General features: G+C 39.5%; 1 protein-coding gene across 2 annotated transcripts in view; it reads right to left on the reverse strand.

Moving 5' to 3' along the window:
- Positions 1–4,442: 4,442 nt before the first annotated feature.
- The window catches only part of LOC109216196 (benzaldehyde dehydrogenase (NAD(+))-like), a 30,492-nt gene continuing 13,038 nt past the window's right edge, over positions 4,443–21,896 (reverse strand). The window contains exons 1-10 of one of the 2 annotated variants that reach the window (XM_019380330.1): positions 14,069–14,368; positions 11,290–12,972; positions 9,558–9,823; positions 9,222–9,431; positions 8,866–9,084; positions 7,273–8,238; positions 6,900–6,995; positions 6,591–6,689; positions 5,305–5,494; positions 4,443–4,885 (exon numbers count right to left, since the gene is read on the reverse strand). In XM_019380330.1, the coding sequence (XP_019235875.1) occupies positions 4,671–4,885; positions 5,305–5,494; positions 6,591–6,689; positions 6,900–6,995; positions 7,273–8,238; positions 8,866–9,084; positions 9,222–9,431; positions 9,558–9,823; positions 11,290–12,972; positions 14,069–14,087 (3,963 nt within the window). In that variant the 5' untranslated portion in view covers positions 14,088–14,368 and the 3' untranslated portion in view covers positions 4,443–4,670. Of the gene's footprint in view, positions 4,886–5,304; positions 5,495–6,590; positions 6,690–6,899; positions 6,996–7,272; positions 8,239–8,865; positions 9,085–9,221; positions 9,432–9,557; positions 9,824–11,289; positions 12,973–14,068; positions 14,369–21,896 lie in introns of those variants that run through there. The other variant, XM_019380329.1, reaches the window with a different exon arrangement.

A 21,896-nucleotide genomic window follows, 5' to 3' on the forward strand; every position in this document is an offset into this window, starting at 1 on the left:
TGGGCTGTATGAGTGGCCACCGGGCGATGTTGAAGGTCCTCCCAAATGCAATGTTGTTGTCCCATACTACCTGTGGCGTCGACAACTAGGCCACCCTAATCATCGTTGCTCTAAATAAATTTCTGCTTGATTTTTCCATTCCAGTTGATACTACTTTCTATTTGTTGATTTGTTCAAAACGGAAAAGGTCCTGAAATATCCCTCTACTATTAGAAATTGTTTGAAATTATCCTCCGTTATACTATTGGCTCAGAAAAGCCCCTACCGTCTTACTATTGAGACACATATATCCTTATCTTGACGAACTGGACACGTGGCGGTCATCCAAAGCTGTTAGTCCATCCGGTCTTAAATTAGACGTGACCTGCCCAATTACCCGCTGCCCGACCCATAAACTTTGACCCTCTCCCCCTTTCCATCTAACTCTCCAATTAAACAACACAGTCGTCTCCTCCGCCACCATCTTCTTTCAATAGAAAAAGTTTTCATCAATAAACCGTCACAAACTCATAATAGAGATAAAGAAATTGAGTTCCCAACATATGACAATTACGATCTCAAGTTAATAAGGAGCTCAAAATCAATAAAGGGACACACAACACCAGTGAGGCCCAAATTTAGAAGATAAGAGAGCTTCTCAAATTAGCACAACTACCGGCAGACCACCACAAAACCAAGGCCCATGTAAGCACTCTCTAGTTAATAACTAATAAAACAAAATATTCAAGATATTAAAACTTTCTGCCCTCAAAAAAAATAGTAACATGGACAATATTATTTCCATATAAACGAAAAGTGGTCGGAAAACATAAGAGGCGTCGGAGCTTACTCTTTTCCGTCAATCGATTTCGAATTCAGATCTACCTCAACGATATGAGCAACTACCGTTCCCACAAATAAAAGGGTTTTACATATTTTAAAAGTTTGATCCCAGGATCTTCATCCTTTAACTATGGTGGATTGTTCGAAATTCATCCTAAAAATTTTCAATCTCAGTTGAGTTTCAACAATTTTAGCTCAACAAGGCATAAAATTTAGATTTCAGAATAATATTCAAGTTCAGATTTCGAAAATTATTTAAACCCAAAAACACTCCAAGCTTTATTAACAATGGTGGTTTTCCCTTTTACCTGTAAACTCTCTCCTAAAAGTTTCTTCTTAAAAAGTAATTGATGGAGAAATAGAAAAGAAATGGGGGAGAATATGTGGCAGTGAAGAAAATTTATGAAGTGGTTTTTGGGTGGTCTTTCTTAAATTGAAGGGTACGGGTAGGGTGGGTCAGGCCGCGGGTAATCGGGCCGGTCACGTCTAATTTAAGACCGGATTGATTAATAGCTTTGGATGAGTGCCACGTGTTCAGTCCGTCAAGTTAGGGATATATGCGTCTCAGTAGTAAGACAGTAGGGGCTTTTCTGAACCAATAGTATAACGGAGGATAATTTTAAATAATTTTTAATAGTAGAGGGATATTTCAGGACCTTTTCCGTTTTCAAAATATATGTGGTTGTTCATGCTCAAAGCTAAAACAGAAGTTTTGAAAATCTTCCAAACCTTACATCCCCTGCTTGAAAAACATTTTCACACAAAAATATTATCCTTGTACATTGATGGTGATGATAAATTTCAAAAACTAGATTCCTATTTAAAAACACATGGAATTGAACACTTAGTGTCGCCTCCATACACACCCCAACGGGTAGCCTTAGTTGAACGCCGACATTGGCATGTCATTGAGATGGCACGCACCTTGTTACACCAAGCATCCTTACCTTCAACTTTTTGGAGTTATGCATGTCATCAAGCAGTTTATTCGATCAATAGGATGACTAGACCAAATTTACAAAATAAATCACCTTTTGAAATCCTATTCCAGACAGTGCCTAATTATAATTCCATCAAAGTTTTTTGATGCTTATGCTACCCATGGCTCAAACCTTATTCCGGTAATAAACTAGAACCTCGATCTACACCATGTATTTATTTAGGATTTCTAATAAATTTTATAGCCATCAGTGTTTTGATCCAGTTAATTCCAAAATTTGTGTATCCAGGGATGTATTTTTTCTAGAAGACAATTTCCATTTCAAAATATTTTTTCAGATTTTAGAAGTAAGGATAATGTAGCTTGGGATAATATTTCTACTGAACAATCAGCCAAAGAGGATAATAATTCAATTTTAAATTCCTCTTATCAGCTTCCACCACTGGTGACTACATTGCCCATGGTCCCTCAAAGCCCACAAGCTATCTCATATGCTTCTGATGGTGTCTCTCAACAATGAGGTAATATTCCTTCTCCTCTTACTTCGACTCCTACTTTTCCACCTTCCACACAAGCTCCACAACAGCAGAGAACTACTTCTCCTACTTCAATCTTGGCACCTCAAGGTTTGCCCTCACGGCCACTCATCAAATATCAAAGACGAGAAAGACCATCCACTCCTAGCCAAAATCCACGTCCATCCCACTTTACCTATGCTTCGGCATTATATCAGCCGCAAATGGCTTCTTCCCCACTTCGACCAGAATCCTCTCCGCCTATTCAGTCGGACCCACTAACCCAACCCTAATCAAACCAGCTAGCCATCAAAGTGCATCCAATGATTACTCGATCACAAAGTAATAGTCTTAAACCTCGTCAATTTCTCACAACCACTACATCATCTCAAAAATTCCCACAACCTATAAGCAAGCCAAGCTAATTCCCCACTGGAATTCAGCAATACAAGCTGAAGTTGATGCTCTTGTTCGCAACCAGACTTGGGATTTGGTTCCATGTGACTCTTCCAAAAACATGGTGGATTGTAAGTAGCTATTCCGTGTTAAGTATAAACCTGATACAGGTATAAGGCTCGTTTGGTTGCCAAAGATTTACTCCGCGTCCCGGACTTGATTACTATTCCACCTTCAGTCCAGTAGTCAAGCCTGCTACTATCCGTCTTGTCCTAACTATAGCCACTCAACTTGATTGGCATGTTCATCCGGTGGATGTTAACAATGCCTTCTTGCAAGGTAGTCTTGATGAAGAAGTCTATATGCGGCAGCCGCCGGGATTTGAAAGTTCTGAGAATCCTACCCATGTATGTCGTCTTCAAAAGGAAATTTACGGCCTCAAACAGGCTCGTCGTGCTTGGTATACTGAACTCCAAAACTATCTGCTTACTTTGGGTTTTGTTACATCCCGATCTGATTCCTCGCTCTTCATTTTGCATAATTATAGATTCACTGCGTACATTTTGGTCTATGTTGATGATATTTTAGTGACAGGTAACCACCAACGAGGTGTTCATTATATCATTGAGGCTCTCTCAAAACGTTGTTCACTGAAGGATTTAGGACCTCTTCATTATTTTCTTGGTGTTGAGGCAATTCATTCCTCTACTGGTCTCTTGCTCTCTCAACCGAAGTACACTATGGACTTACTACATGAGGTTGCTATGGATAATTGCAAAAGTGTTTCTACACCCATGACATCTATTGTTGTTTTTGACCCCTCACCTGATGATCATCTAGTTGATGGTTCTTTTTACCAACGCATTATTGGTATGCTTCATTACCTTTCTTTCACTCGTCCCGATATAGCTTATGTTGTCAGCAAGTTGTCATAGGCTATGTCATATTGGGTTGCTCTTAAGCGGCTTCTCTGCTATCTCGGTTCCACTACTTCCTATGTTGTACACATTGCCAAGGAGAGTGACTGTAGACTGCTTGCTTACTCTGATTCAGACTGGGCGGGAGATCCTCATGATCGCACCTCCACCACCGGTTATGTTATCAATCTTGGTCGTTCTCCTATTTCATGGTCTTCGAAGAAGCAACGTTTAGTTTCTCGTTCTTCTTCAGGGGCTGAATATCGGGCAGGTGCAGCTGCTGTTTCCGAGACTAATTGGCTCACCCGTCTTCTTCAAGAGCTTCAGTTTCCTTTGACTGATGTTCCGAGAGTTCTCTGTGACAATGTCAGCACCACTTATATTTGTGCCAATCCTGCTTTCCATAGACGCATGAAGCATATGGCTATCGAACTTCCACTTTGTCTGTGAGCAGGTTGAGCACAACCAGCTTGAAATTACCCATTTACATGTTGCGGATCAAGTTGCGAATCTTCTTACAAAGCCTCTTCCACAAGCAGTTTTCAATAAACATTTTTCCAAGTTGGGCGTCGTAGACCTCAATGCCAACTTGCGGGGGCGTAATAACGGCACTAGTAAGTTATCTCCTTCTGTATATGACTCTTTTTTATTCTGTTTTTTTAATATCTCTTTTGGTGCTTATCAAATTCCTTTTGTTTAGGATTGCTATTCACATAGATTTCTCTGTATCCTAGATTCTCTGTAATTTGTTACATTATTCACAGCTTTTATGTACTACACTTGGCTATATAAAGCCAACCTTATAATCAATACAAAACAAGTTCTTCTTCTGCCTTTATCACTCTTTAAGGATAACCAAGATATGATAGTTTAGGTTTAAATTTTAGATAACCGAGTATACAGTACATATCCTCTGCTTTCATGTTCTCATACTCCTAACTGAAGAGTAACTCTTGTATTACAAATTGTACTATAATGCAAACTCATAAGCAGCTACAAGTGTGAAAATTAACAAAGCTTCTTACAACTTTTAAACTTCAGATACCTTTGAGATGCATGGTAATGGGACATTTAGGTGGATCATTTGCTGATTAAAGTTTCCAAGTATTTCTCCACATAGTCCAGGCCACAAGTTGTCTTCACAACAGGCAATATGGCAGGAACATCCAGATAGAATTCTGAATCGGACTCGTCAATCGTGCCCCAACTTTTCAGCTGTTTTCTGGCTTCTCTAATGGCTGCTCTTGTTGCACAATGGACTGTAGCTGCTAGAAGTAATGGTGGTTCACCAGAAGCTGAAAAAAGTAATCATGTTAGGTTCAACAATTCATATAATTGGAATTGTTTATTTTAGTATTTCATGCCATGCTATCAAGAAATTCTTTAAGTTGATTAAGTTGCTTAAAATCCAGGAATTTTTCTTCGTTTTGTTTTTGAGTGTCTTAAGTCCTTATGAAATTTCCTCCAACTCTAATCATCAGCATTTACATACTCTTTCACCTAATATTCAGATATTAGAAGTTGGCTGTTGCAATATTGATTCGGACCATAATCCACAAAATAGTTGATACTGCACTTTTTATTCTTGAAATATTTCTCCAAAAGGAACGTTCTCTGCTAAACCAAGTGGAGAATGAGTTGAAGAAATCCCTCACAAGTCACTGATGTAGTCAGTATAATAAGCAAAGAAGATGAAATGAAGAAAGAATTGTACCTTTAGATGAGAGAATACGGTTTTTGTGATCTCCACTGTTTAGCACACGAACGTTGAGACTTTTTGGTATGGTGTCAATTGTCGGGATATGGTATGTCCAAGTGCTATTTGAAACCATTAATCCATCTTCATTTGTAAGATATTCTTCAAGCATAAAATATCCAATTCCTTTTACAAAAGCCCCTTCAATCTGCAAAAAATAAAAATAAAATAAGAGAGAGAAGAAAGTAGTATTTGCGATGCATTAGAATGTTAATTCTAAGCACATAGTCTGGCAATCAAGAAGGAATAAAACCATACATATTATTTCATTATTAGCAAATACTTAAGTTCAGTATTTGCAAAACGGTTTGGCCATCAGTACTGGTGAAACATTGAAAATTTTGTTTGAGAAATATTTCAAGTGAAGTTAATGATTTCACTCACAAAACATTAACTTTTTTCCACGTGACATTCATGCCCAAACACAACTTTCGAAGTACTCGTTTGCAACTGCAACATTCAAAAATACTAGTATTATTTTTTTTCAACTTAAACCAAATTAGGAGTGGCAATTTAAGCCCAAATTCATTCAACCCACCCAAGGTTGGGCCCCCCATTGACCCGCCCATTGTTGAACTCAGCCAATCTTGACCTAGCCCATCTAAAGTTAGGCTGATTTTTAGCAGTTTGCTAAAATATCTTTAAAATAATTCTTTTTTGTTTGATATGTTATATATGACCACAACAAAAGAAAAATAGTACTCCCTCCGTTTCAATTTATGTGAACCCATTTGACTGAGCACGGAGTTTAAGAAAAGAGAGAAGACTTTTGAACTTGTGGTATAAAATAAGGCACACATATTTTGTGTGGCTATAAATCATTGCATAAAGGTAAATTGTTTCCAAATAGGGAAAGTGGTCATTCTTTTTGGCACGGACTAAAAAGGAAATAGGTTCACATAAATTAAAACGGAGGGAGTATTATTTTGGTAATTAAACAATTCATAAGAAAACAGCACACATTAATTAAAGCTTGACAAAATTTAGTCCATCTTGACCCCGCCCATCTCAGCCGAAGTAACTTTTGAGCGGGTCATTAGCCCGCCCATTTATTGACAGCCATTTTGACCCGCCCAAAATCAGGCCAAGCCGTTTGACACCCCTAAACCACATATTGTCCTAAGAATATGAAATCTAGAGAAAAGCAGCTTAAAAGCATATAACAACTTTGTTATGGACACACTTTTTTCATTATAAATGCTAATATCTTGAGAAAAAGTAGAATAATCTTGTAAAAGATGAACCTGTCCCAAGTCAATAGCTGGATTCAAGCTCTGACCACAGTCATATATAATATCTGACTGCAATATTCTATGTTGTCCAGTCAAAACATCTATCTCAACCTGCAAGAAATCAGCACCTTTATCGTTAGTTTGCCATAAGTAAGTGCTACAGCTGGTTACTTTGTTGCTAAAAGCTCCAAGAGGTGAAATGTCATGCCATTCTATTAAACTCTTGAATATTGAGAACAAATGTAATCCTGGAAGCAGACCTGAAGCAGTGAATCATGCCAACACATTGATCAGAAAAATAAGTAAAGAAACAAGCTTTACCTCGCTAACAGCAGCACCATAGTTTAAATATTGCCCAGAACTTGACCCTGGAACAAAATATTCATTTGCTTGTAGATTTATTGATTGAGCTTCTGCCTGCAAAGGAGGAGGCCCGCCAAAAGGGGGTTTTAAGAATTTGAACCATTAAAATATTCGACATTTGCAAGACGATGTATAACAAATAGTTCCCAAGCTACTCATTGTGTAATTCCTTTTAACCAATTCATCATGGTTTCCAAAAGTAGCATACAACAGACAAATATTCCAAGAGTGACAGACAGGACCAGAATTGAGCTAGTCTATTCCAGAAATTATTACTTCAAGTTTTCATCATCTTTGGAAGCTGGAATTTAATTAGAAAGAGAAGAAAAACCTGGCGAATCAGTGTGGTCCAATCAACAGAACCATTTTGTTCTTGCAGCTTTTTCTTTAGAGGGGCCAGTCTTTCAACCAGAATATTACAGCAAAGTCTAGCCGCCTCACAGCTTGATTCAGATTTAGTGCTTTCAGCAGTAAACCCTGTTTGCACTAACCTTAAGGTGTTTATTTCTATGATTCGTACCTTCTCCACAAGTTCTTCACTCCAACTACTTTCAATTGAACCAAGAGCATAGGCAATCACCTGTTTAACCTTTGTCCATAACCCTTGGCCGATTTCAACTCCTCCAACTTCACAAACTATTGATCCATCCCGCAGAATGCTTACTTTTGCAGGGGTTTCATGTTGCCGAACTTCATGCACAATTGGCAATCGAGAAATACCTCTTTTCTTCCACGTGTTTTTCTGGTTAAACTCATCTATCATCTGTCTTCTATCGACATATCTTGAGGACGTGGCCACTTGATCCATGATACTAGGCAAGGTATATTCTCCTGATTCACCTGCACTATCCTCATAAAATAATTTAAGGCTTTCATAAGTATGAATATTTTTGCTACTGACGGAGTCCACCTCCATTTCCAGTACACTTGCTACATGTTCCATTATAGCGTCTGCAATATAAGATCCTTGGACATCCCCAAGAGCCCGCATAGATGATTTGCTGGTAAGGTTCGTCTTGCAATTCTTTATATCAAAAGAAAAGGCACCCCAATTGTATTTCTTGAGTGCTGCAATTATATGTGATGCTATGATAGGGGTTATATCTTCTGATATCCCTCCATTTACCAAGATATCAGCATGTAAGGCTGTGATTTTCCCATTTGACTTGAATCCAACACTGTATGTCACTTTCAGGGGGTGTCTTCCTCCTGTTATTACCATGTCGGTATTTCTGTTGACGTATATCTTGACAGGGCGTCGTAACTTGTATGCTGCAAGTGCACAGGCTGCGGAAACCTAAAGTATCACACAAAATGCAAAATATAATCAGAACATTGTAGTAGCAAGAAAAAGCAAGAAGGGCACTCTTTCAATCTGCTATTACAATTCTAAGGCTAATCAATGTCATTTCATTAAACATGTGTGACGGCAAAACATATTAAAAACAAATAATTATAATCGGCATTAAGAGAAGTAAAAAGGAAATAGTCAGAAAAGGAAGATGAACAACTTTGGTGAAACAATTCTATGAAAGATGGAAACAGAATAATGAAAAAGCAAATTGGGGAGTGAACTTTCTTCAAACAATGAACTCATGACCCCTTTTAGTAATACTTGGTAAAAATGGGTCTCTGGTTCAGAGGAAATTACTTCCTCGTTCGTTCTACAGATCACTGCTACGTTTTATGACATTCTATTCAAAAGAATAACATATCTGTGGGAATAATATCAAACAATTTTTCATCAAAAACTTGTCGTTACCTGCAATTAAAAATATTCTTTTCCCTATAGAACTTTCTCTTTATCCTTTTAGCAAAAAATTAAGGAACACCTACTTCAGGAAAAACCATTGCTAATGTTTCAAGACTTATTTAAGCATAAAACCAAGCTTCAGTTCTTTTTCGTTTATTAACAGATACTCACTGGCATTGATCTTATTGCCTTGCCGCCGAAGCCACCTCCTGCCCTTCTTGTTTTCACGCTGATGTTATGCTCAGGAACACCAAGACAACGAGCAATCACACTATGCGTATACTCAGGGAACTGAGTTGAAGCATAAACAACCATGGTATTATCCTCATCCGGAACTGCTAAGCTAGTCTGTGGCTCCATATAAAAATAGTACTCTGATGGAAGTCTCAACTGTGAATGATTATTACCAAATAATTAAACTTTTGAACTGTTAGCATGCATTTACAAATTGAGTATACTATATTCAAAAAGGCATGGACCAATATTCAGGAAGAAAAAATGTAGAAGTGAATAATTAATCAAAGTACCTCAGCAGAGAGAATCTTGTGGTCAGCTTCAGCCATTCCTTTCGAGAAATCACCAACCGGCTTTGTGTTCAGAAACACGGGCCCTTGAAGATAACTTGAGTTCTCAACAGCCTCCTCAACAGTTAATACCGGGGAACCTACATTTTCTGGATCATATTCAACAATGGCTTTTCTAGCAGCCACATCAGCAGACCTCTGGCTGTTAGCAATCTGTCATTCCATCACAAAACTGAACATGCTTAATAAACTAGTTCAAAGTTTTCTGTACCAAGTATATGAATAATTAACACTGCATAAAACCAATCCTGCAGATAGAACCTTGAAATGATGGCTTACCACAAGAGCAATTCGGTCACCAGCATATTGGACACGATCCTCTGCAAATAGAGTTTCAGGACCAAACTGGCTCAGAACTCCTATATTTTCCCCTTCGCTTGGGATATCTTTAAATGTAATAATGGCAATAACTCCATCTGCTAATGAATTAGACTCAAGCTGGAGACTAATGCTCTTTACCCTTGCTAATGGTTTTGTACTATAGATAAAAGCTCCATGTAGGCAGTTTGGGGGTGATGGAATGTCATCTACATAAACAGCTTCACCTGAAAAGAACAATGTTAGCCAACAAAATCAAAGTTATGTCTAAGACAAAATTCAACTGAAGAATATACAAAACACATATCAATCATCGGCTATACGTCAAGTCTGAACTTGTTGGGTTCAGATACATAAATCCTCTATATTCATTACTACTCTCTTCGAGGTAACTTCACTCCAATACTAGATAAGTTTTCCTCCAAAGCATACTAAGGTCTCTATGATCTCTAGATTTCACATGTACACTGACCTACAAACAGAGGCGGATGCAATATAGAGTTACCGGGTTCAACTGAACCCAGTACTTGGAGCATAATTTTCTGTGTAAAAATCACTAAACTTGTAATAAATAGTAGATATGAGCCCATAACTTTAAAAATATAATGGGTTCAATGCTAAAAACTTCAAATATTGAACTCATAAAATTAAAATCCTAGATTCGCCTCTGCTTACAAGTCTCTAATCTGACTAAAAGACTCGTGGTAAACATCAGATATAAGTAGGTGTAATAACAACTAAGTCTCTAAATTTTACAAAAAACCAAGCTGTATATTAATAAAAGAATGTAAAAGGACAACAATGCAGATGGGGCACTAGAAAAAGAGAGAAACAATTAGAACAACTGCTCATCAAGAAAATAACAGCCATCTCGAAACATAGCAGTTCAAGCCATGTTTCAAATATGAAAGTGAATAAAGGACAGAGGAATGATGACATTGATAACCAGAATCAAGTTCTGATGAATATGTACCAAAGAATGATTCCATGCAGCCTTATAGTTGTACCTAAGGCCAACGGACATTAACATTAACTAACAGTAGTTTTATGCATATACCAGAGACAAACTAACATATTTCCTTTATCATTTTGAAGAATTACTTTGAACAAGTTCTTCTAGATTCCATCCTGACTATTGGAGATAGTCATTTTAGTGTCAGTTTTCAAATTCGAGAACAATATGCTCAATGATTGTAGAATGGAATTCAATGGACATCTATGAAGAAACAAAGAGACCGGAAGCTTCCCCTTTTTTAGTTTCTACGTGTCAAGGACGTGCCAACTACATTTCCATTTATTGGAGAAGCTTAAAGCCATTTATTCATAGACATTGGTCATTAATGTCGTGTTATTACCAGAGACTTGGCACCATCTCAAAATACAGATTTCTATTGATTTGTATTGTAGAACATATAACAACAATAACTACTACTATGCCTCAGTCCGAAACATCTCAAATATAGAGAATAAGAAAAGTATTCAACTATTTCTACTGCATGAGAAAATGTAACGATTCTAATACTTTAGGCCTTTGTCATAACCACTACATCTCCAAACTTAAGCCAGGAAAGTAGGAACAGAGGATAATACATAATTGATAATTGGGCTTAACATGCACAAGATGAACTATACACATACAGAGAGAGAGAGAGAGAGAGAGAGAGAGAGAGAGAGAGAGAGAGAGAGAACAAACCAGAGGCTTGCATGGCAGCTCCATACTTTTGCATTGGTTCACCCACTGGATAATACTCGGTACTTGATTCCACAACCTGCTCAGCAGATGATAGTATTGTCTGTGTATTTCCTTGACTAGTATCACCATCATCTTTAGTACTTTTGGAACCCTCCGCTACAAAAGTTTCACCAATTCCCTCGAATAAACCGCAAGAAACTGCGGAATCCACATCCGTCAAGGGATTAAAAAACTTGAATAGGAAACTGACAGCCAAGCTTGACCTATACTCAGGGTATGAAGTCCCAGGTTCAGGGACAACATCTAGCTTGACTAATTTAATTGCTACATACAGAATTTTGATGTTCAATATTTTCCCGGTTAGATATTTCTCTACTGTTTTGGCCCTTATTGCATGTCTTGTGCCAAAAGCACCAAAAGCCAACTTGAGAGAATGTATCACAACTCCGTTCCTGCGTGGAGAAACATCAGCTAAGAAAGCAGCATTTACATATGCCAATGCACTTCCAAGAGGTCGCGGTGCAGCTCTATATGTTTCAAACAAATACTTCGAAAAATTTTGAAGAAAATTTCCGTTCTTTTTAAATGGGATCCATACACTTAGAAGCACAGTCCTTGAGTCTAGTGTTGGCCTCGATAACAGCTCCTCCCATTTAAGTTTTTCTTGTCCATGAATGGTCAAAATACTAACTGTGGCATCCACTCCTAGAAATAATGTAGAGATATCAGAAGGAAATCCATATTTCTGTGCCATAACCAAATTTCCCCCCACACTAGCAGTGTTTCTAACAAACGGGTTAGCAACCTTTTCCAAGTGTTGAGCCAACTTTTGGGATACCATCTTTCCGTATGAACCCAAATTGGCTTTGGTTCCCTCACTCAGGAATGAAATAAGCTTAGAGATGGTCACAGTTGCTCCAATTTCAATTCCTTTGCGATCCCTATTGAGGATAGAAAGTTCATGAATATACCTCAGATCAATGTATTGGTCATATCGTTGTGTTTCCTTGTAATAACCAGTGCCAGTATTACCAACGACTATTTTAACACTCCCAACGTTTTCAGCCACGCTGATTTTCAACAAGCTCTGTAGTTCCTCTATAGAAACAGGACTGAACCAAGAATAGGTTGTGGGGTCCAAATGTGTGATGGATTCACTTTTCAAGAATTCTGGATATGTGATAAGATTCTTACTTGGATCATAGGGAGGCAATTTACTTACTTTTGTTTCCCTGGAATCTCCATTTTGCCAAAAGGTATTGAGTCCCAAATCCTCTATATCAAAATCAGAAGCAAAAGTCTTACAGACATCAGCAATGGGCCGGTATCCAGTGCAGCGACAAAGGTTCCCTTGTATGGATTTTTCAGCTTCAAATGAAGTTAGGTTAGAGAATCCTTGTGGAGAATCTTGATGGTTCCCTTTATCAGCATTGACAAGAGCTGAGAATAATGACATGCACATTCCAGGAGTGCAAAAGCCACATTGAGAAGCATGGAAACCAGCAAATCTTTGGTGAATTGGGTGAAACCCATCTTTGGTGTTACCAAGGCCATCACTTGTAGTAATTGCACAACCATTTAAACTACAAAGAAGTGTAAGGCATGAACTCACACTAAAATCATCAACTCTGTTTAGCTTGGGATTATACCTTGAGACTAGAACAACACAAGCTCCACAACCACCTGCAATCACAAAAAATTATGAACCTTGTTGTGCCTTATCCTGACCGAAATCTCAATTTGTCACAAAAACAACTACTCTTCAATTTCAAGAAAGTTAGGGTCGGCTATACTAATCCTCTATGACCATGTCGCTCCATTTAAGATCATTGCAATCCAATATCATACAAAATAAAATTAAATATAAAAATCAAAATTTGTGATACAAACATTTAATTAGTTAACCAAATGTGTCAATAATCCATATAATGGAAAACTTCATTCACTATATCCTTTTCATTCCCATAAAACATAAGGAGTAGGAAAGAAACCAAACAAAATTTACTCCACTAGTAGGTAAGTATTTTCCTCCTCTCTACATTCCAAGAACATTATGAACCCATTTAGAAAGCTAAAAAGCAATTATAAGTATTATCCTCCTTCTGTTACCTTTAGTTAAATGTGATTCCATGAGCTTTTCTGTAGTGCGACTACTTCAAGCTCTAACTTTAAAAAAAACTAATAATAATAATTATAACTATCGGTACTTTTATTCCAGATTTCATTAAATACTTTGACGTATCATTATGAAGCCTATCTTTTAGCGAACTGAACTTTGATCTAGATATCAAAATGGCAACATGGAAAAAACTTACCTGCACCTGTTTGTATCAAACCACATTGATTTACTATGGTTAAGTTAGGAAAATACATTAATTCATCATGATTAAGTGACAACAATTAATACAAAGGCAAAAATCATGCATTTACTGAATTGATGCAAATTCAATAAGAGCGACTAAGTTCTTAATGTCGCACTAACTATTAAATGATATTTTCTTCACTTCACCTCTGCTATTCATTTTAGGAGTCCATACAACTTTTCATAAATTTTGAAAAGTTTAAATTCATTTAACTAATCAAAATGTGGGTTTTTCTTTATCAAATAAGTCATTTAATTATTAGGTTAGTATTTTCTTCCAAGACTCGAATAAACATTAAAATCTAAATTAGGACGGTGTTTGAACACTCAATTACTGTAAATGAATAGAAAGAGAAAAAGACAAAACCTAGCAACCCCACATTTTAACAGATTTCAAACTCATTAACTCAAAGTCACCTGTTTTAATCTCGGTCATTGTTTCCTGTTCAAGGAACTTCAAATCCCAGGCGTCCCTTTCCCCCGCCACCTCCGACAAATGGATAATGGAGGAACTTTCTATTTGGTCGAAAAAGTTTATACAAGCAGCAGAAATTGAAATGGCAAAAGTGATTGTGCATTTTTGTTGCCAATGACGAAGGGCAAAAGTACACAATGTAGTTAATAGTTCGAGTCCATGGATTTAGACTAAACAGGGAAAGGGGACTGACCATGCCGCTATATTTTTTATTAACGGAAGAGAGAGGACCAACAACACAAACAAATAAGAGAAAATTATAGGAACAGGCACAAATAGACACGACTTGCCAATAATTATGCATTAAGTCATGCCATCAAAAGCCATAAAAGGTTACTAATACTATACAACATTTTAAAAAATATAGGCATTTTTTTTTCTCCAATGGATATGATTGAAATTTACTGAAAATACACAAATAGGCAATATAAAAAATTTGAGACAGATCGGAGGTGATTTAAACTGGTTTGGATCAAAATTCGTTATCAAGTATAATAATATCAAAAAAACCTAGGCAAAGAAATTCTTAATGAGTATAGTTGGAGTTGTCAAAAACACATAAATGAGGCAATTAAACTTTGAGGAAGCTTGAAGGTGTGTTTAAACTGGTTTGGAGTGTATCTAACATGTATCACACACACAAGCATACATGGATATACAAGGAATACATGTATATTTGATACATATGTGATACACAAATGATACATGAGGGATACACATTTCATCTTCTGCTTCGAATTTTAAATTAAATCACCTCAAAACTCAACCAAATCATCCCAAAATTGAGATTCAAACTCATTAAGGTGTACCCAATTATTCCAATAATACTACTCGAAATAAAACCAATTTTGAAAACCCGAATTTTCGAGCTCAAGCATTAGCAAGCTTTAATGGATTCTAATGGAGTTTTAGCTCTTCTTATTTTTATTTTTATTTTACTTTTCAAAGCAATCAAATAGTGTTCTATGCACGAAACTGTGATACTTGTCAATTGTTAATAAATGGGAGAGTAAGTAATTGTTAATCATGATATATGGCGTATTATCATTCATAGTTAATTATAACCATAATTAAAAGGGCAGCCCGGTGCACTAAGCTTCCGCTATACGCGAGGTCTGAGAAAGCGTCGGACTACAAGAGTCTATTGTACGCAGTCGTACCCTGCATTTCTGCAACAGGAATTTCCTAGGTTAATTATAACAAACGTAGGAAATTGAACTTGTAGAAAATGACACTAATGTACTAAAAAGTTAAGATACATCTTTCGCAGTAGTATAATATTGAAGAACTTTATAAGAAAAAAATTAAGGATTGAATATTGTACTTAATAATGAGATAATACTCAAGGTTACTGGAAAGCGACTGAAGGCCGAGGGTGATGAGTAGGGGTGAGCATCGGTCGGATCGGTTCGGTTGTGAATATTATCGGTTCGACATATCGGTTATCGGTTTATAAGTATGCAAAACCGATAAGCGAACCGATAAGAAATTGGTTATCCGTTATCGGTTAATCGGTTATCGAGTGTTATCGTTTTACCTGATAAAATAACATAATCTAGATTAAAACTTCTTCAGAAGCTCGCAACTAAAGATTTTCTTACTGTTTTTGTAACGCCCTGACTGGTCGTTTTGCTTTCTAGAACCTCGTTTCCCTAAATAAGACTCCCCGTACTTTCTTTTACTGATTTATGACTTGCGGGGATGGTTAGTTCAGGATTTGGAAGAGTTTGGGTTGAAATCGGAACACTTGGTTCCTTAAGGTTAGCCTGAAAGGCCAAATTTGACTTCGGTCAATATTTTGCATAAACGACCTCCGAATCGGGATTTGACGGTTAATATATGTTCATATGATGATTTCGGACTTGGGCGTATGTCCGAATTGGGTTTTGGATAACCCGGGAGCGTTTTGGCGCATAATAGTGAAAGTTGGTTCTTGAAGGTTTTCGGAAGTTCTTTAAATTTGGTTTAGAGCGGGTTTTGATGATATCGAGGTCCAAACGAGATTTCGAGATCGGGAATAGTTCCATAATGTCATTTAAGACTTGCACGCAAAATTGGGTGTCAATCCGAGTAGTATAAGTGTGTTTCGTCACATTGGAAGTAAATTGAAGAACTTGAAGTTCATAAGTTTGAATCAATTGGTTTTAGGGTGTGATTCCTAGTTTTAATGCTGTTTCGGGCATTCCGAGGGTTTGAGCGAGTCCGTTTTATCATTCCAAACTTGTGGGTGCGTTCGGACGGGGCCCCGGGGGCCCCGAGCGTCAATCAGACGAGGCCTGGACCAAGTTAGAAATTTTGGACAAGAACTGAATACCCAGCTTCTGTCATAACTGCACCTACGGTTGGTCAGGCGCAGATGCGAGCTCGCAGGTGCGGCCAAGGGTGGTAGGCCCAAAAACTGCAGAAGCGGCCCTTTCTCCACAGAAGCGGAACCATAGAAGCGGTTTGTCTTCCACAGAAGCGGCCCCAGCCGGCCCAGTGAAATTCCGCAGAAGCGGACCGTTGTCCACAGATGCGGGGGCGCAGGTGCGGCCCAGAACCGCGGATGCGGAAATCACTGAAGGTAGTAGCCTTCATTTGATACGGGCCTTAGACGTTTTTGGCTCATTTCACACCATTGTTGGGCGATTCTTGAGCTTCTTGAGAGGGGTTTTTCACCAAGCTTTTGGAGGTAAGTAATTCCTACTATATGTGAGTTAAATACTTGGATTTTGGGTAGATTAACATGTAAATATTAGTGAAAATCATGGGATTAGAGCAAAACCTAGGTTTTCGATAAAAACAAGATTTAATCACGAAATTCGTTAGGGAATGAAGTAAAAATCATATATTATTGATCCTTAGGTCATGGTAACAACTTCCTTCGAAAAATTCTGGAATTTAGGCACATGGGCGCAAGGGTGAATTTTAGGAATCTTACCTTTGGGGTGGACAATCACTTTAATAGTCAAAATATGAACTTGTAAGCCTATAATGAATGGTTTTATAGTTTCGAATTGTGCGGCTCCGGTTTGAGGATTTAAGCGCATTCTTGAGTTGAAAGTAGGCTTGAAACGAGGTGAGTCTCTTTTCTAACCTTGTAAGAGGGAAATTTTCCCATAGGTGAACTTAATTAATATGTGGTATTTGTGGGGGCTATGTACGTATGAATTGACGAGAATCCGTACGTAGCTACAATTTCTGTTATTGTCCGGGTAGTTCTAGGTTTACACCATGCTTTGTGGACACTACTATTTGATTATATGTGCTAATTGTATGAAAGTAATTAAGTTGAAGAAAATCTAAGGATTTAAAGGCTTCAAGTGAATTGTCTTCATTTTTAAAAAAAAATCAAAGAAGGGTTGTGATTTAAATGATGAAAATTGTGTTTGACCGCGTCGCACGTATGATTCGCTAGCGGGGTTATACTTTTATCACGGCGCATATATGATTCGTGAGCGGGGTGAATAGATGCATCTATGGTTTGCGTCGTTCGACCCTCGACAGTGCACAATTTACTTTATATTGGATCGGCTGAACGTGCTCGGTGGTAATTGTGTGTGTTAATAGAATGGGAACTCTTTATAGTTGTATGTTTCATTGCTTGATATGCCACTTGTTTTAAGTAAAGAAAGTGTCTTGCCTTCTTAAATATGATGGAGGAAATTCCTTGGTTATTGTTCATGTTTGAGTTTGACTGTTATCTACATACATTATGCTTTAAGAATTAGAACTTCACATTATTATCTTGTTGGCCCTAGTAAGTGTCGGAGTCGACCCCTCGTCACTACTTCTGCGAGGTTAGGCGAGATACTTACTGGGTACATATTTTTATGTACTCACGCTACACTTCTGTACTTGATTGTACAGGCTTTGAGGCAGGTGCATCTGGACATCAGTCCGGCACGTAGATTGGACTCCTCAGCGTGAGACTTTCCGGTGAGCTGCCCTTTTGAGCCGTTCTGCAGCAGCTGGAGTCTCTCTATGTCTTTATTTTTGTTCCTGTCTATTTCCTTTCCAGACAGTAGGATAGTATGGTTTTGTATATTCTACTAGATTGCCACATACTTGTGACACCAGGTCTTGGCACACACATTGGTAGATTTATGATTTTTGGTTTGCTATCATGATTTAAATTCGTATTTATTACTCCCATCTATTTATGCTTAAGTTTCAAACTCCTAATTTTGTTATCGATAAGGAAAGGTTCTCACGCACTAATTATTTTAAAGGAGGATTCACTAGTTGATTAGTGTTGGCTTGCCTAACAAGGGTATTTGGCGCCATCACGGCCAAATATGGAATTTGGATCGTGACAACATAGTATCAGAGGTAGCGGACGAGGGTGCCCCGGAGCTGCCCCAGTAGCACCACCGGCAGATCTAGCAGAGGATCCCATTATTGAGGAGTAGGGCGAGGTGCCCGCAGCAGAGCCATCCCCGACGGATTTCATGACAGCACCGGGCTTTGAGGAGGTTATGGGCCGTATGCTGCGGTTCATGGATTCTATGACCCAGGCTGGTTTATTTCCAGCAGACCCTGCCACATCTCAGGCAGGAGGGCAAGTACAGACCCCTACTGCTCAGGCTCTTGGGCACGCAGCTGCCGTATATCAGAATCCAGGTACACTACCTGCAGGTGGAGCCCAGCCAGTTTCCACAGCAGTACCTGAGCCTAGACCAGCTACGGACGGCGATCCGCAGAAGCTACTGGACAGATGGACTATACTACACCCTCCCATCTTCGGGGTGAGCGGCATGAGGACCCCAGGACTTTATTGATCGGTGCAGGACCAGACTGCACAATATGAGGATATTGGAGTCCTAGGGAGTAGATTTCACCGCCTTCCATTTGGAGGGCAGGGCCCATAGATGGTGGTAGTCTTACCTTCTTGGCAGACCAGCAGGTTCTCCTCCCATGACTTGGGATCAATTACATGGCTTCTATTGGACAAGTATATTCCACCCTCTTAGAGGGAAGAATTGCGGTGTTAGTTCGAGCAGCTCGAGCAGGGTCAGTTGTCCGTGATCGATTATGAAGCAATATTTTCTGAGTTGTCTCACCATACACTTATGATCTCCCTACGGACGTAGAGAGAGTGCGGAGGTTTGTTGCAGGGTTGCACCCCGGTATTCAGGCTAGCATGGCCCGATAGGTTGGGACAGGGACTGATTATCAGTTAGTGGTGGAGATTGCTTGGAGGATTGAGGGCTATCGCCAGAGGGGTAGAGAGCAGATGCAGCAGGACAAGAGGACCCGATTCTCTAGAGAGTTTAGAGGTAGCTGGTTAGTTTAGGAGGGGTCAGCCCAGCAGGCCCACATATCCAGCCCCACCACCACCTCCTCGGGGTGTTCCAGCGCGACCCTATTTCAGCGCTATGCTAGAGAGTTCTTACCGCCCACCAGTTCATTAGGGTTCTTCCGGTGCCTATATCAGTGCCATGCCAGAGAGTTCATACCGCCTACTAGCCATTCAAGGTTCTTCTAGTGGGTATTCAGACCATTAGGGTCAGGCTTCGGGTCAGCAGTCTATGGTACCGAGAGGTTGCTACGAGTGTGGAGATCCAGGTCACATAAAGAGGACCTGCCCCAGACTTCGGGGCAAGGCAGTACAGTAGGGCCATCAACCCATAATTTCAGCACCAGCCGCCCGACCGCCCAAATATGGGGGACATGCTGGTAGGGATCGTCCTAGAGGTGGAGGCTAGCAGGAGGAGGTCAGCCAGCTATTGTTCAGCCTGGCGGAGGCCAGCCAGCCGGCGCTCCAGCTAGATTCTATACTTTTCCGGCTAGACCAGATGTAGTGGCCTCAGATGCCGTGATCACAGGTATCATTTCTGTCTGCGGTAGGGATGCTTCGGTATTATTTGATCCAGGGTCTACCTATTCATATGTGTCATCTCTATTTGCTCATTTCCTGGATATCCCTTGTGAGTCTTTGGGTACTCCTGTTTATGTGTCCACTCCTGTGGGCGATTCTGTGGTTGTGGATCAGATCAACCGATCCTGTATGGTTACATTCTGTGGTTACGAGACTAGAGCGGACCTTCTGTTACTTGATATGATCGATTTTGAGGTCATCTTGGGCATAGATTAGTTATCTCCATATCACGCTATCCTTGATTGTCATGCCAAGACTGTTGCTTTAGCGATGCTAGAGTTGCCGAGATTGGAGTGGACGGGTTCCTCCGTTAGTTCTTCTAGTCGAGTTATCTCTTTTCTGAAGGCTCGACATCTGGTCGAGAAGGGGTGTTTGGTGTATCTAGTATATGTTCAGGACACCATTGCAGAGTCACCGACAATTAAATCAGTGCTAGTAGTCGAGAGTTCACCGATGTGTTTCCTTCTAACCTTCCAGACATGCCGCCAGATCGTGACATTGATTTCTGTATTGATTTGGCTCCCGGTACCCAACCTCTATCTATCCCACCGTACTGTATGGCTCCGAAAGAGTTGAAGGAGTTGAAGGAGCAGCATGAGGAGTTGTTAGCAAAGGGGTTTATGAGATCCAATGTATCACCTTGGGGTGCACCAGTGTTATTTATGAAGAAGAAAGATGGGACTATGCGGATGTGCATTGATTACTGCTAGTTTGAACAAAGTCACCATCAAGAACAAGTATCTGTTGTCGCGTATCAATGATTTGTTTGACCAGTTGTAGGGTGCTAGGGTATTATCTAAGATCGACATAAGATCGGGGTACCACCAGTTGAAGATTCGGGACTCGGATGTTCCGAAGACTGCCTTTCGTACTAGATATGGTCATTATGCGTTTCTAGTGATGTCCTTCGGCTTGACTAATGCCCCAGCGGCGTTTATGGATTTGGTGAACAGGGTGTTAAGGCCTTATATTGATTCCTTCGTTATTGTCTCCATTGATGACATCTTGATCTACTCACGTAGCCTAGGGGAGCACGGCAGCATTTGAGAGTAGTGCTTCAGACATTTGCGAGAGCAGAAGCTATATTCTAAGTTCTCCAAGTGTGAGTTTTGGCTAGAGTCAGTAGCATTATTGGGGCATGTTGTATTAGGAGAGGGTATTAAGGTGGATCCCAAGAAGATTGAGGCAGTTCAGAGTTGGCTACGTCCCACTTCAGTGACTGAGATCAGGAGTTTCTTGGGATTAGCAGGTTATTATCGCCGGTTTGTGCAGGGATTTTCATCCATTACAGCTCCTTTCCGTTGGTCTGATGACTGTGAGGCGAGCTTTCAGAAGCTCAAGACAGCTTTGACTATAGCACCGGTTGTAGTTTGGCTCTCCGGTTCGAGGATGTATACTGTGTATTGTGATGCTTCACGCGATGGCTTGGGTTGTGTATTCATGCAGGAAGGCTGAGCTATTGCATATGCTTCGCGTCAGCTGAAGATTCATGAGAAGAATCACTTTGTGCACGACCTAGAGTTAGCCGCGATTGTTCATGCTCTTAAGATATTGAGGCATTATCTGTATGGGGTGTCATGTGAGGTTTATTCTGATCATCGTAGCTTGCAGCATTTGTTCGAGCAGAGGGATCTCAATTTGAGGCAGCGTAGATGGCTTGAGTTACTGAAGGATTATGACATCACCATTGTTTATCATCCGGGCAAGGCCTTAAGTAGGAAAGCAGAGAGTATGGGTAGCTTGGCATTCATTTCAGCAGAGGAGAGGCCACTAGCTTTGGACATTCAGTCCTTGGCTAACAGACTTGTGAGGTTGGATATTTCAGAGCCCAGTCGAGTTCTTACATGTGTTGTTGCCCAGTCTTCACTATTGGGACAGATCAAGGCTCGGCAATTTGATGATCCGCACTT

Source organism: Nicotiana attenuata, unplaced genomic scaffold (assembly GCF_001879085.1).
Source record: "Nicotiana attenuata strain UT unplaced genomic scaffold, NIATTr2, whole genome shotgun sequence".
Classification (NCBI taxonomy): Eukaryota; Viridiplantae; Streptophyta; class Magnoliopsida; order Solanales; family Solanaceae; genus Nicotiana; species Nicotiana attenuata.